General features: G+C 51.4%; 1 protein-coding gene across 3 annotated transcripts in view; it reads right to left on the bottom strand.

Annotated features, from left to right (window-relative positions):
- LOC132396503 (interleukin-7 receptor subunit alpha-like) overlaps nt 1-14,747 on the bottom strand; it is a 46,837-nt gene that overhangs the window by 17,689 nt on the left and 14,401 nt on the right. For all 3 annotated transcript variants that reach the window (XM_059974069.1, XM_059974070.1, XM_059974071.1), the window contains exons 2-4: nt 7,581-7,713; nt 2,135-2,298; nt 896-1,050 (exon numbers count right to left, since the gene is read on the bottom strand). In XM_059974069.1, the coding sequence (XP_059830052.1) occupies nt 896-1,050; nt 2,135-2,298; nt 7,581-7,713 (452 nt within the window). The remainder of the gene's footprint in view (nt 1-895; nt 1,051-2,134; nt 2,299-7,580; nt 7,714-14,747) is intronic.

Raw genomic sequence — 14,747 nt, 5'->3', positions numbered from 1 at the left:
GATAGATGTTATTCTTTCTGGTGGGTCTGTAAGCTAGTGTTGCGTGGGGCCTTTGGGGAGTCAGTGCGAGGGGGTTAGAGGGAGAAGACGCGATGTTGTAAGCTGGGCGACAGAACGGCCCCCAAGAGGGGGTCCCAGGCCCAGGGTCTTCGGCAAGGAGAGGAGACGAGGACAGATTCGTGTGGAGCGTCTGGCCGACCACCGTGGTTGGTCCCAGGCGGTGGGTCGAGGAGGTCGGAGGGGATCGAATGGTAGCAAGAAGACTTCGTTAACTGAGCTCCAACGTTTGTGCACGAAGTGGTTGGACTTTGATAAGTTTGGCACCTTTACTTTTCCTTTTATATTGTATCTCTATTAAGTACATAGTTCCAGTAAGATCTATAAAGTGAACTCATTTAATCGCATATGGTGTACTGTCTGTTTTTGGGCGAGGTGGGGGCATCACACAGTGTCTATACAGGCTGATTACCCAGTCTGGCGGGGCCCAAAGGCTGCTCCCCCTAGACAGAAGCGAGCTGAGCGAGCCTGAGGCCTACCAGGGGGCTAAATGTATTTAATTTTACATATACATTCAGCATATACAGTAAATATTTCTTATTGTAATTTATTATAAAGCATGACAATGTACAAATGCCACCACATATTCCAGTGGTGTTAAAGCAGATTCTGCCCTCTCTCCCTCACCAGAGGTCAGGCTTGGCCAAGCTGACTCTGGGCATGGAGTCTTCATCCACTACCTCCTTTTGCCAAGCCCACCCTCAATCACGTGGGGCCCAAATCAAATGCCTCTCCTCTGCCTCCCCCTCCTTGCTGCTCCTGGCTCCCTCAAGGAGCAGTACAGGGAGGGAGTGGCCCTGGGGTGAGGGATGGGCAGGGAGGGTCCCAGCACACCTACCTGCCGATCCGATTCCGTGCTCCAGTACACCAGCTGGTGTAAGAGAGTGTTGAAGAGCTCAGTGAAGCGGACCCTCGGAACTTCCCACCTGACTTCCATCTCCTCAGCTTCCCTCAGGGCAGTGACACTCAGGTTAAAGGGAGCGCCCGGCTTCACTGTAAAAGAAAGCTCCCCTCAGACCAGCATTGGCAAAGGACCCGTCAAAGAGGTAACAGGGCACTGGGAGGGGAGTGGGATAGTGGGAGGGGACTGGGGTGGTGGGAGGGGAGGGGACTAGGTCAGTGAGTAAGAAGGGGACTGGGGCAGTGGGAGGGGAGGGGAATGGGGCAGTGGCAGGGGAGGGGAATGGGGCAGTTGGTGGAGAGAGGAATGGGTCAGTGAGTAAGAAGGGGACTGGGGCAGTGGGAGGGGAGGGGAATGGGGCAGTGGCAGGGGAGGGGAATGGGGAAGTTGGAGAGAGGAATGGGTCAGTCAGTAAGAAGGGGACTGGGGCAGTGGGAGGGGAGGGGAATGGGGCAGTGGGAGGGAATGAGCAGTAGGAATGGAAAGGACTCAGGAAGTGGGAGGGGACAGGCAATGGGTGGGGAAGGGGACTAGGATAACTGGAGGGGTGGGGACAGGGCTGTGGCTGTGAACTGGAGCACCAGGTAAGAGGGGACTGGGTCAGTGGGAGGGGGGGGGGGGAATGGATCAGTAGGCGAGGAGAGGAATGAGGCAGTGTGAAATGAGGGGACTGGGGCAGTGGGAGGTGAGGGAAGGGGTGGAGGTGGTCAAGTAGGAGTGGTACGGCTGCCCCATGACAAGAAGAGTGTGAGAGAGGTGCCACACACTCTGTGTGTCCACCGCCCCTTCTACTCACCCCAGGGGAAGACCACAGGGAAACGTCGATGACCTCTCTAGGATCTCAAGCCATCTGGGACCAGAGGAATGGGAGGGATGAATGAGGTTTAGGGGGAGGTAGTGAGAGGGAGGGTGCTGACAGGGGAGGAATGGGGAGAGGGAGTGGGAGGAGGGCTTGAACAGTGTTGGGGTGCTGAGGGTCAGGACTGAGGCATTAGGGAGTTGGTTTTGGACAGAGTTTGAGATCAGGGAGAGAATAGATTCGTCACGACACTCAGCTTTAAAGGTTGTGGGATCAGATTGGGGTTAGGTTTTGGTTAGGAGAGACTGGTCAGCTTGGGTCCTCTCCCAGTGGAGTGCTCCCACTCTCCCCACCTTCCCAGATTGCCCCAGACTCACCCATGTGCGTGATCTTCTGCGTGAAGTGACAGGGTCCGCGGGAGTGGGAGCCGCGCCGGAGAGCATGGATACAGCAGGGGGCAAGCAGGGAGAAGCGACTGATAGGGATTCTGCAGCTGAGGGCTGGGCTCAGGATCACGCACTCCTCCGTTATGTTCTTCTCACTGTGTGAGAGAAACACCGTCAGCCTCAGCCTGGAGAAAGACCCCCCTCCCGTCACCCCTGAACCCATCACCCTCGACCCCATCACCTCCATCCTGACATCACCGTCACCCCCGACCCCATTACCCGAACTCAATACCCCTGACCATGTCATCCGCAGTTTACGTATCGCCAAAAGCTAACGATAATCAAGACATTGAATGCTGCCATCACCAAACAAGAAATGGCCCATGCTGGTGCATTTCAAATCATAGTCAGGGACTTCAGTCAGGCTTGCTTGAAGAAATCTCTGCTGAATTATCAACAACATATAACCTGCGGCACCGGGGTCCCAACACACCAGATCACTGCTACGCTGGAATTAGGATGCCCAGGCCGCACTTTGGCAAATCTGCTCACTCGGCTGTCCCCCTTCTTCCAGATACAAAAGAGAAAAGCTCCAGAGATTAGCACAACAAAAGGGTGGTCTTGGGAGACAGAGAGCAGCTAAGGGGCTGCTTTAAGTCGGCGCACTGGGCCGTGTTCAAGGACTCAGCAGAGAATCTGAATGAATGCACCAGGGTTGTCATCAACTTTATAAGAACTGTTATAGATGAGTGTCCCCACAGAACTTCAGAGTCTTCCCCAACCAGGACCCTGGATGAACCCTGAGGGCCAGGTCAGAGGCATTCCGGTCTGGTGACCGTGTAAGGTACAAGAGGTCCAGGTCGGATCTCCAGAAAGCCACCTCACATGTGAAATGGCAATTAGGGACCAAACCTGGGAATATGCTCGACAGTTGTGCTTCAATACTACCACCACCTACACAGTGAAAGCAAGCCAGAACAGCATGGGTCAACAGGGCTTTGCTTCTGGGTGAGCTCAATGCTTCCATACTTGTTATTACTGTTAAAGCATGGAATCTCCCACATCCCCTGATGATCTCTGAGGCTGACGTGTGAGTGAGCGGTGTTCAGGGGGATGAACCCACAGAAAGCATCTGGCCCAGACTGGGTACCTGGCTGAGAACTAAAGACCTGTGCTGATCACCTGGCTCGAGCGGTCACTGACACCCGTAACCTCTCACTCTGGCAGACTGAGGTAGCCACCTGCTTCAAGCAGGTGTCAATCATACCAGTGCCTAAAAACAACATGGTAACCTGCCTCTATGACTGTCTCCAGTAGCACCTACGTTCATAGGGATGAAGTGTTGGTGGCGAAACCCATCAGCTCCTCCTTGAAAAGTGACTTGGATCTGTTCAATGTGCCCACCAGAACACAGGTCCATGCAAGATGACATCTTACTGGCGATTTGTCCAAACCTGGACAGCAAAGATGCGTAGAGCAGGATGCTCTTTCTTAGAAAGCTCCAAGACCTTGGCCGCAATGCCTCCTTGTACAATTGGATGCTCGATTTCCTCACTTGCAGACCCCAGTCAGTTTGGATTGACAACATCTCCCTCAGCACAGGTGCACAGTGTGCTTAGCCCACTGCTCTACTCACTTTACACTTACAACTGTGTGGCTAATCACAGCTCCAACACCATATACAAGTTTACTGATGACACCACCGTTGTGGACCGTATCAAAAGTGGCGATTAATCAGCATTCAGGAGGGAAATCTGGCTGAGTGGTGTCATAACAACAATCTTTCACTCAATGTCAGCAAGACCAAAGAGGTCTACAGGAGGAAGGAACTGAAGGGAAAGGGGAGGGTTAAAGAGGTTATCAGGGATGGGAAGGGGAGGGCTTGAGAGGACATCAGGGTTGGGGGATGATGGGGGAAGGGGAGGATTTCAGAGGATATCAGGGTTGGGTGGGGTAGGATTTGAGGGTATTGGGTTTCGGTGGAGTGGGAGGAAGGAGGGGTTTGAGAGGATATCAGGATGGGGAGATTTTGAGAGGCTATCTGGGTTGGGGAGAGGGGGGTTTGAGAGGGTATCAGGGTTTGGGAGAGGGGGGTTTGAGAGGGTATCGGGGTTGGGAGGGGGTTTGAGAGGGTATCGGGGTTGGGAGAGAGGTTTGAGAGGGTATCGGGGTTGGGAGGGGGTTTGAGAGGGTATCGGGGTTGGGAGAGAGGTTTGAGAGGGTATCGGGGTTTGGGAGAGGGGGGTTTGAGGGTATCAGGGTTGGGAGAGGGGGGCTTGAGAGGGTATCAGGTTTGGGAGAGAGGTTTGAGAGGGTATCGGGGTTTGGGAGAGGGGGTTTGAGAGGGTATCGGGGTTTGGGAGAGGATATCGGGGTTTGGGAGAGGGTGGTTTGAGAGGGTATCGGGGTTTGGGAGAAGGAGGGTTTGAGAGGGTATCGGGGTTTGAGAGGGTATCAGGTTTGGGAGAAGGGTTTGAGAGGGTATCAGGGTTGGGAGAGGGGGGGTTTGAGAGGGTATCGCGGTTGGGAGAGGGGGGTTTGAGAGGATATCTGGTTTGGGTTGGAGAGGTGGGATTTGAGAGGGTATTGGGGTTTGGGAGAGGGGGTTTGAGAGGGTATCGGGGTTTGAGAGGGTATCAGGTTTGGGAGAAGGAGGGTTTGAGAGGGTATCGGGGTTGGGAAAGGTGGGGGTTTGAGAGGGTATCGCGGTTGGGAGAGGGGGGTTTGAGAGGATATCTGGTTTGGGTTGGAGAGGTGGGATTTGAGAGGGTATTGGGGTTTGGGAGAGGGGGTTTGAGAGGGTATCAGGATTGGGAGAGGTGGGTTTGAGAGGATATCTGGTTTGGGTTGGAGAGGGAGGGTTTGTGAGGGTATCGGGGTTGGGAGATGCAGGGTTTGAGAGGGTATCGGGGTTGGGAGAGGTGGGGTTTGGGAGGGTATTGGGGTTGGGAGAGGGTTTGAGAGGGTATCGGGGTTGGGAGAGGGTTTGAGAGGGTATCGGGGTATGGGAGAGGGGGGTTTGAGGGGGTATCGGGGTTTGGGAGAGGGGGTTTGAGAGGGTATCAGGGTTGGGAGAGGGTTTGAGAGGGTATTGGGGTTTGGGAGAGGGGGGTTTGAGGGGGTATCAGGGTTTGGGAGAGGGGGTTTGATAGGGTATCGGGGTTTGGGAGAGGGGGGTTTGAGAGGGTATCGGGTTTGGGAGAGGGGAGTTTGAGAGGGTATCAGGGTTGGGAGAGGGGGATTTGAGAGGATATCAGGTTTGGGTTGGAGAGGGAGGGTTTGTAAGGGTATCAGGGTTAGGGAGGGTTTGAAAGGGTATTGGGGTTTGGAGAGGGGGTTTGAGAGGGTATTGGGGTTTGGGAGAGGGGGGTTTGAGAGGGTATCAGGGTTTGAGAGGGTATTGGGGTTTGGAGGGAGGGGTTGAGTGGGTATTGGGGTTTGGGAGAGGGGGATTTGAGAGGATATCAGGTTTGGGTTGGAGAGGGAGGGTTTGTAAGGGTATCAGGGTTGGGAGATGCAGGGTTTGAGAGTGTATTGGGGTTTGGAGAGGGGGGTTTGAGGGGGTATCAGGTTTTGGGAGAGGGGGTTTGAGAGGGTATCGGGGTTTGGGAGAGGGGGGTTTGAGAGGGTATTGGGGTTGGGAGAGGTTGGGTTTGGGAGGGTATCGGGGTTTGGGAGAGGGGGGTTTGAGGGGGTATCGTGGTCTGTAAAGGGGGTTTGAGAGGGTATCGGGATTGGGAGAGGTGGGTTTGAGAGGATATCTGGTTTGGGTTGGAGAGGTGGGATTTGAGAGGGTATTGGGATTTGGGAGAGGGGGTTTGAGAGGGTATCAGGATTGGGAGAGGTGGGTTTGAGAGGATATCTGGTTTGGGTTGGAGAGGGAGGGTTTGTGAGGGTATCGGGGTTGGGAGATGCAGGGTTTGAGAGGGTATCGGGGTTGGGAGAGGTGGGGTTTGAGAGGGTTTGAGAGGGTATCGGGGTTTGGGAGAGGGGGGTTTGAGGGTGTATCGGGTTTTGGGAGAGGGGGTTTGAGAGGGTAGGGTTGGGAGAGGGTTTGAGAGGGTATTGGGGTTTGGGAGAGGGGGGTTTGAGGGGGTATCAGGGTTTGGGAGAGGGGGTTTGATAGGGTATCGGGGTTTGGGAGAGGGGGGTTTGAGAGGGTATCGGGGTTTGGGAGAGGGGGTTTGATAGGGTATCGGGGTTTGGGAGAGGGGGTTTGATAGGGTATCGGGGTTTGGGAGAGTGGGGTTTGAGAGGGTATCGGGGTTTGGGAGAGGGGGGTTTGAGAGGGTATCGGGGTTTGGGAGAGGGTATCAGGGTTGGGAGAGGGGGATTTGAGAGGATATCAGGTTTGGGTTGGAGAGGGAGGGTTTGTAAGGGTATCAGGGTTAGGGAGGGTTTGGAGAGGGGATTTGAGAGGGTATTGGGGTTTGGGAGAGGAGGGTTTGAGAGGGTATCGGGGTTTGGAAGAGGGGATTTGAGGGGGTATCGGGGTTTGGAAGAGGTGGTTTGAGAGGGTATCGGGGTTTGGGAGAGGATATCGGGGTTTGGGAGAGGGGGGTTTGAGAGGGTATCAGGGTTTGGGAGAGGGGGGTTTGAGAGGGTATCGGGGTTTGGGAGAAAGAGGGTTTGAGAGGGTATCGGGGTTTGAGAGGGTATCAGGTTTGGGAGAAGGAGGGTTTGAGAGGGTATCGGGGTTGGGAGAGGGGGGGTTTGAGAGGGTGTTGGGGTTGGGAGAGGGAGGGTTTGAGAGGGTATCGGGGTTGGGAAAGGTGGGGGTTTGAGAGGGTATCGCGGTTGGGAGAGGGGGGTTTGAGAGGATATCTGGTTTGGGTTGGAGAGGTGGGATTTGAGAGGGTATTGGGGTTTGGGAGAGGGGGTTTGAGAGGGTATCAGGATTGGGAGAGGTGGGTTTGAGAGGATATCTGGTTTGGGTTGGAGAGGGAGGGTTTGTGAGGGTATCGGGATTGGGAGATGCAGGGTTTGAGAGGGTATCGGGGTTGGGAGAGGTGGGGTTTGAGAGGGTATTGGGGTTGGGAGAGGGTTTGAGAGGGTATCGGGGTATGGGAGAGGGGGGTTTGAGGGGGTATCGGGGTTTGGGAGAGGGGGTTTGAGAGGGTATCAGGGTTGGGAGAGGGTTTGAGAGGGTATTGGGGTTTGGGAGAGGGGGGTTTGAGGGGGTATCAGGGTTTGGGAGAGGGGGGTTTGAGAGGGTATCGGGTTTGGGAGAGGGGGGTTTGAGAGGGTATCAGGGTTGGGAGAGGGGGATTTGAGAGGATATCAGGTTTGGGTTGGAGAGGGAGGGTTTGTAAGGGTATCAGGGTTAGGGAGGGTTTGAGAGTGTATTGGGGTTTGGAGAGGGGTGTTTGAGAGGGTATTGGGGTTTTGGAGAGGGGGGTTTGAGGGGGTATCAGGATGGGAAGATGACGTGCAGCACCTGACGATGATGGTGAGAGCCTCCCTGGGGTCGGGGGGCTCAGGTAGCCAGCAGCTCATCCATTCAGTCTGTCCCCGCTCCTGGAAGGTGACGAAGCAGACCAACTGTGGAATGTCAGGCTCGTCGTCCGTGTCTGCAACACAGAGCAGGGTCAGAGGCCGACCCTTGATCCCCGACCCCACCTCTGACCCCCGACTCTGACACCCGATTCCACCCGCTAGTGAAGATGTGTATAACTCCCACACATACACAAACCCCTGAGGAACGTGAGGAGGGGAAATGTCGGGGCAGGGAGGAGGTTTGAAAGGGAAGGCGGAGGAAACAGGGTGGAAGGGTCCTGACTGAGGATGGGTGGTATGAGGTGACACTCACCTCATGTGGCCTGAGTCTGGGTGTAAGATGTAGCAGTGACAGAGGATAAAATGGCAGGGTTACAGGGGGCGGAGGAGCTGAGGAACGGCACGATTGCACTCTTAGGAAGGTTATTGGGACACTGAGTAACTAGGCTGAGGTATGGCAAGTGGAGAGACAGACAGACATTTATTGATCCCGAAGGAAATTGGGTTTCGTTACAGCGGCATCAACCAAGAATAGTGAAGAAATATAGCAAAATAAAACCATAAATAATTAAATTATAATAAGTTAATCATGCCCGGTGGAAATAAGTCCAGGACCAGCCTATTGGCTCAGGGTGTCTGACACTCCGAGGGAGGAGTTGTAAAGTTTGATGGCCACAGGCAGGAATGACCTCCCACGACACACAGCGTTACATCTCGGTGGAACGAGCCCCCGGCTGAACGCACTCCCATGCCCAACCAGTACATTATGGAGTGGATGGGAGTCATTGTCCAAGATGGCATACAACTTGACAGCATTCTCTTTTCAGACACCACTGTCAGAGAGCCCAGTTCCACCCCAACAACATCACTGGCCTTACGAATGAGTTTGTTGATTCTGTTGGTGTCTGCTACCCTCAGCCTGCTGCCCCAGCACACAACAGCAAACATGATAGCACTGGCCACCACAGACTCGTAGAACATCCTCAGTATCGTCTGGCAGATGTTAAAGGACCTCAGTCTCCCCAGGAAACAGAGACGGCTCTGACCCTTCTTGCAGACAGCCTCAGTGTTCCTTGACCAGCCCAGCCCACTGTCCACTCACATCCCTCACAAGGTACTACACTTCGGAGAGTCAAATACAGGTATGATTCTTGACAGTAAACAGAAGTGCCAGAACAGAGGGACCTTGGAGTATGAGTATTGATACAAGTATTTCCTGAAAGTAGAATTACAGGCAGACAGGATAGTGAAGAAGCTGTTTATCACACTGGCTTTCATCAGTCAGGGCACGGAGTATAAAAGTTGGGAGATTACGACGCAGTTGTAGAGTTTTTGTCATTCTGCAAAAGTGAAGATGTTATTAAATTGGAAAGAGCACATTAAAGTTGTACAAGGAGTTCACCAGGACTTGAGGGACGGGGCTTTATGGCGCGGTTGGGCAGGTTGAGACCATAGGAGGCTGAGAGGAGATCTTATAGAGGTGCTTATAAACAGGATAAATGTACTCAGTAGTTTTCACAGAGTTGGGGAATCAAGAACTGGAGTACACAGGTTTAAAGTGAGAGGAAAGATCGAGTGGCAACTGTTTTTCCACGCAAAGGGTGGTAATTTTGTGGAATGAGCTGCCAGAGAAAGTCTTTGAGGCAGGTACAGAAATAACTTTTCAAAGACAGTTGGACGGATCCGTGGATTGGGAAAGGTACATCAGAATGGTAGTAAGTGGTTACTGCAATACTACTACAGCTCAGGAATCAGTCCAAAGTTCAATCCCAGTGATGTTCACTGCATGACTGTGAACCTTTCCTCCGGGTGATGTGGTTTCCTCCCACAGTCCAACCGGTCATTGCAAATTGTCCTGTGATTAGGCCGGGGTTTGGTAGTTAGGCTGCTGAGCCGTGCAGCTCACTGGGTCGACACCATCTCTAACTAAAAATAACACGAAAATGAAGTGCATCGTTTGCATCAAATCAGATCAGCGAGGCTGTGCTGGGCAGCAGGGCTTCTGCCATCAACATAGCACATTTACTAACACAACGTACACAACTCACAAACCATAACCTGAACTTCTTTGTGCTGTGGGAGACCATGGCACCCAGAGGCGAGCCACAACAGACAAACTTTGCACAGACAACAGTGGGAATTGAATCAGGTCACTGCGTTGCAATAATAACTGCAATAACAAATCTTAAAGCACAGCTGGACAGCTACATGCATCGGAAAGGTTCAGATTTTTGGGTCAGTTGGGACTAAATAGGGTGACGTACCTTGTTCAGCCTGGAACAGTGAGTCTGAGGGCTTGTTTCCCTCTGTATGTCACCTTTTTATACAAAATATCTTTATTACAAATTCATTTCTACAATATATGCAAACCAGTGACTAACACAATTACTTCACTACATATAGACAATACATATTAAACTAACATATTTCCATCTCTGACAATGATGGCATTTACACCCCGCAGAGCCCAATGGTCGCCGTGGACTGCGCGTGTTCCTTCTCAATATTGACCCGGGCACGAACATACCCTCTAAATGTTGCCAGGCAGTCTACCCCGGCAGATCCTCCCACCACCCGTTTCCAAGACCCACAGATGGCTGATTTCACCAGCCCCTGGAGCAAGTTAACAACGACATCCTCGTCCCTCCATGCCCCCCTCCTCACTGGATGACCATATATAAACAGGGTGGGGCTAAAATGCAACCAAAAGGCAAGAAGCAGCCCACGCAAATACGCAAAAAGGGGCTGCAGGCTCGCACACTCCAGGTACGTGTGGTACACGGACTCCTCTAGCCCACAGAAATGACATGCGGGTGGGAGATCCATGTACAAACTGAAGAACTTATTACAGGACACCGCTCTATGCAGTACCCTCCAGTCGAGATCCCCCAGGTGCATGGGAAGAACCCCCTCGTAAAGGGACTTCCAGTGGGGACCCTCCTCACCTCCGGGTGGAAAGACCGACCACCATGGCGTGTCGGGACGGTGGACAAGGGTGGGGAAGTGGAGGGTGTGGAGCAGCAGCTTATACAAATACCTCCTACTTGCATCCCTGAATGGGACGGTGGGTGTCAAGGAGAGACGGCTCAAGTTGTGTGGACACGGCTCCCGGAGAAGATTGTGGGGTCTGGGTCCAACAAGCAGCTCAACCTGAGTCGGTCCACACACCTGAGGTACCGACACCCACTGAGGTAGGACGAGGGTCGGCCAGGACCCTGCCCTCTGCCAGAGGAGGGGATTCTCGGCCTGAGGCAACCATGTTCCAGACTCTCAGTAGGTCCTGATAGAAGCCGGGCAGACTCTGCAAAGCAGAATGGCTGATGCCTGCCGGTGGTAGCTGCATATCTTCGTCAAGACAGCAGCCCCTCCGGAGGGAGAAAGTCGCCAACATGTGCCACCTGGGAGGGTGCTCAGTGTCAAGGAATCTGCAGAGTCCTGAGGCGGAGAGCCACCAGTCGCGTACGTACACACACCAACAACTGTCCGCCCTCTCCCACTGGGAGTCTCAAGACTGCTGCAGAGACCCAGTGTTTCCTGTTGCCCCAGAAGAAGTCCACTAACTTCCTCTGCATTCTCACAATAAACGGGGTAGGAGGGGCCAAGGTGACCATCCGATACCACAACATGGAGGCCACCAGCTGGTTTATGACCACCACCCTGCCTCGAGAGGAAAGCACACTGAGAAGGCCTGAACTGCACCCCAGCCGGGCCATGACTTTCGTCTCCAGGTCCTGCCAGTTCGCCAGCCAGGTCTCCCCAGAAGGACTCAGGTAGACTCCCAGACAGAGGAGACGCCTAGTACTCCACTCAAAAGCCCTCATCTCCTCCGGCAGGGAGTCCACCTGCCACTGACCCACTAAGAGTCCGGAACATTTCGCCCAGTTGATCCTGGCGGAGAAAACTTCCTGGCACTCGTGCATTCTCTGCAGGTCGCTGGAATCTGTCACCATGAGGAGTACATATTCGGTATAGGCCGGGAGGATGACCTACATATCCGGTTCGCGCAGATCCAGAACCGTCAGCCTTCACCGAAGAAGGTTCAGGAATGGCTCGACACAGATCGCATACAACTCTGAGGAGAGCGTGAGCCAGCTCAGGTTGGTAAGTTCAATTGTTCTCCTCCTTTGAAAGCAGTAGTGGGAAGACATAGGGCAATAAAATGGCCGATAATGCATTTTGACAGGACAGGACTTGGGAGAGGAGGGCTGGAAACAGCAATTAGAGGGAAACACTGCCCAATAAGTGGGAGATGTTTATAGGCGAGGCAGTAAGAGTTCAGAGCCAGCACATCCCTGTGAGGGTCAGAGGCAAAGATTACAGAACCTCAACCAATGACAAACGTTAAAGGTTTAGTCAGGGAAAGAAAGAAACGTGTGTCAGGTATCAGAAAATTGTATTGAGTCAGCTGCACAGGGTTTATAAACCAAATGATTTTACAGACCATCGAGGTTTATAGATCACTGGGCTCTTTTCCAGGGAAGATGAGACCCGTACAGAAGGGACAGTTTGTACCTGAACTGGATGGGGATTAATATCCCAGCAGGAAGGTTTTTTACTGCTGCACAGTGGGGTTTGAACTAGAGTTGCAGTGGGATAGGAACCACAGTGCCAGACAGTTAGTGGAGAGGTTGTGGAGGAAGATGTTGGTAAGACCAACATTAGGAATCAAAGTTAGGAATCAAAAGGTTGAGTATGGTGTGATTAGTGTCCTGAGCTGCCTCTGTTTCAAAGCAAGAAGTGTTGTAGAAAGGAGGTTGATAGAGTGGAAGATGAGGTAACTGATTTACAAACAGAGGCAATGTGAGGAGAGGCTGTTGATAGGGCAAAACTGCAGTCAACAGGATGAGTTGCAACATAAAAGGTGGACAAAACTAAAAAGGGTGAATACAGGACTGAAGGTGTTATATTTGAATGCGCGCAATATATGGAATAAGGTAGATGAATTTGTAGCACAGTTACAGATCGACATGTATGATGTTGCAGGCATCACTGAATCATGGTTGAAAGAAGATTATAGCTGGGAATCTGAAGTCCAAGGATACACATTGTAAAGGAACAGGCCAGAAGGCAAAGGGTGTGGTGTGGCTCTGCCAGGAGAAAATGAAATCAAATTATTAGAAAGAGGTGACATAGGGTTGGAAGGTATTGAATTATCGCAAATAAAGACCCTGATGGGGGTTGTATACAGACCCCAAGTAAGAAAGTGATCTACAAATTACAATGGGAGGTAGAAAATGCATGCCAAAAGGGCAATGTTACAACAGTCAAGGGGCACTTCAATATGCAGGTAGATTTGGGAAAATCAGGTTGGTGCAGGTTTTCAGGACGGGGAATTTCTAGAATGCCGATGAGACGGCTTTTTAGAGCAGCTCGTTGTTGAGCCCGAAAGGGATCAGCTATTCTGGATTGGGTGTTGTGCAATGAACCAGAATTGATTAGAGAGCTTAAAGTAAAATATCCCTCAAGGGCCAGTGATCACAGTGTGATTGAACTCATATTGAAACTTGAGAAGGAGAAGTTATAGTCAGGTGTATCAGTATTACAGTGGAGTAGAGGGAATTACTGAGGCACGAGAGAGGAGACAGCCAGAAGTGATTGTAAAAGAACACTGGCAGGGACGATGGAGGGGCAGCAACAGCTGGAATTTCTGAAAGGAACTCGGAAGGCACAGGATTTATACGTCCCAAAGAGGAAGAAGTATTCTGAAGGAAAATGTCACAACTGTGGCTAACAAGAGAAGTCAAAGCCAACGTAAAAGCCAAAGGGAGGGCATGTAATAGAGCAAAAATTAGTGGGAAGTTAGAGGATTAAGAAGCTTCTAAAAACCAACAGAAGACAACTAAAAAAGTCAAAGGTAAGCTAGCCAATAATATTAAAGAGGTTAACAAAAGTTTCTTCAGCTTTATAAAGTGTAAAAGAAAGAAGAGAGAGGATATCGGACGACTGTAAAATGATGCTGGACAGGTAGTAATGGGGGACAACGAAGTACCAGGTGAACTGAAGAAGTATTTTGTATCAGTCTTCACTGTGGAAGACACTAGCAGTATGGTGGAAGTTCCAGGTGTCACAGGTCATGAAATCTGTGAAGTTAACATTTTTAGAAAGAAGTTTCTCAGGAAACTGAAAGGTCTGAAGGTAGATAAGTCACCTGGACCAGATGGACTACACCTCAGGGTTCTGAAAGAGGTGGCTGAAGAGATTGTAGAGGCATTAGTAATGATCTTTCAAGAATCACTAGATTTGGGAATGGTTCTGGAAGTCTAGAAAATTGTGACTGTCATTCCACTCTTCTAGAAGGGAGAAAGGCAGAAGAAAAGAAATTACAGGCCAGTTAGTCGGCCCTCAGTGTTCAGGAAGAGGTTGGAGTTGGTCATTAAGGACGAAGTCTCAGGGTACTTGGAGGCACATGGTAAAATAGGCGGCAGTCAGCATGGTTTCCTCGAGGGAAAATCTTGCCTGACAAATCTGTTGAGATTCTTTGAAGAAATAGCAAACATGACAGACAAAGGAGAATCGGTGGATGTTGTGTACTTGGATTTTCAGAAGGCCTTTGACAAGGTGTCACACATGAGGCTGCTTAACAAGCTACAAGCCCATGGAATTACAGGAAAGATTCTAGCATGGATAGAGCAGTGGCTGATTGGCAGGAGGCAAAGAGTGGGAATGAAGGGAAACTTTTCTGACTGGCTGCCAGTGACTAGTGGTGTTCCACAGGGGTCAGTGTTTGGACCAATTTTTTTTATGTTATATGTCAATGACTCTGATGATGGAATTGGTGGCTTTGTTTCAAAATTTGCAGTCAATATGAAGTTAGGTGGAGGGGCAGGTAGTTTTGAGGAAGCAGAGAGGCTACAGAAGGACCTCAACAGATTAAAAGAGTGGGCAAAGAAATGGCAGATGGAATACAGTGTTGGGAAGTGTATGGTCATGCACTTTGGTTGAAGAAATGAGAATGAGGAAACAAAGCACTTTCTCAGACATATAAAGTGTAAAAGACGTGTGAGTGGATATCGGATCACTGGAGAGGTGGTAGTGGGGGACAAAGAGATAGTGGACAAACTTACTAAGTATTTTGTATCAGTCTTCACTGTGAGGGACACTGGCAGAA

This window comes from Hypanus sabinus, chromosome 7, assembly GCF_030144855.1.
Source record: "Hypanus sabinus isolate sHypSab1 chromosome 7, sHypSab1.hap1, whole genome shotgun sequence".
Classification (NCBI taxonomy): Eukaryota; Metazoa; Chordata; class Chondrichthyes; order Myliobatiformes; family Dasyatidae; genus Hypanus; species Hypanus sabinus.
This window is presented reverse-complemented; position numbering and strand designations above follow the sequence as displayed.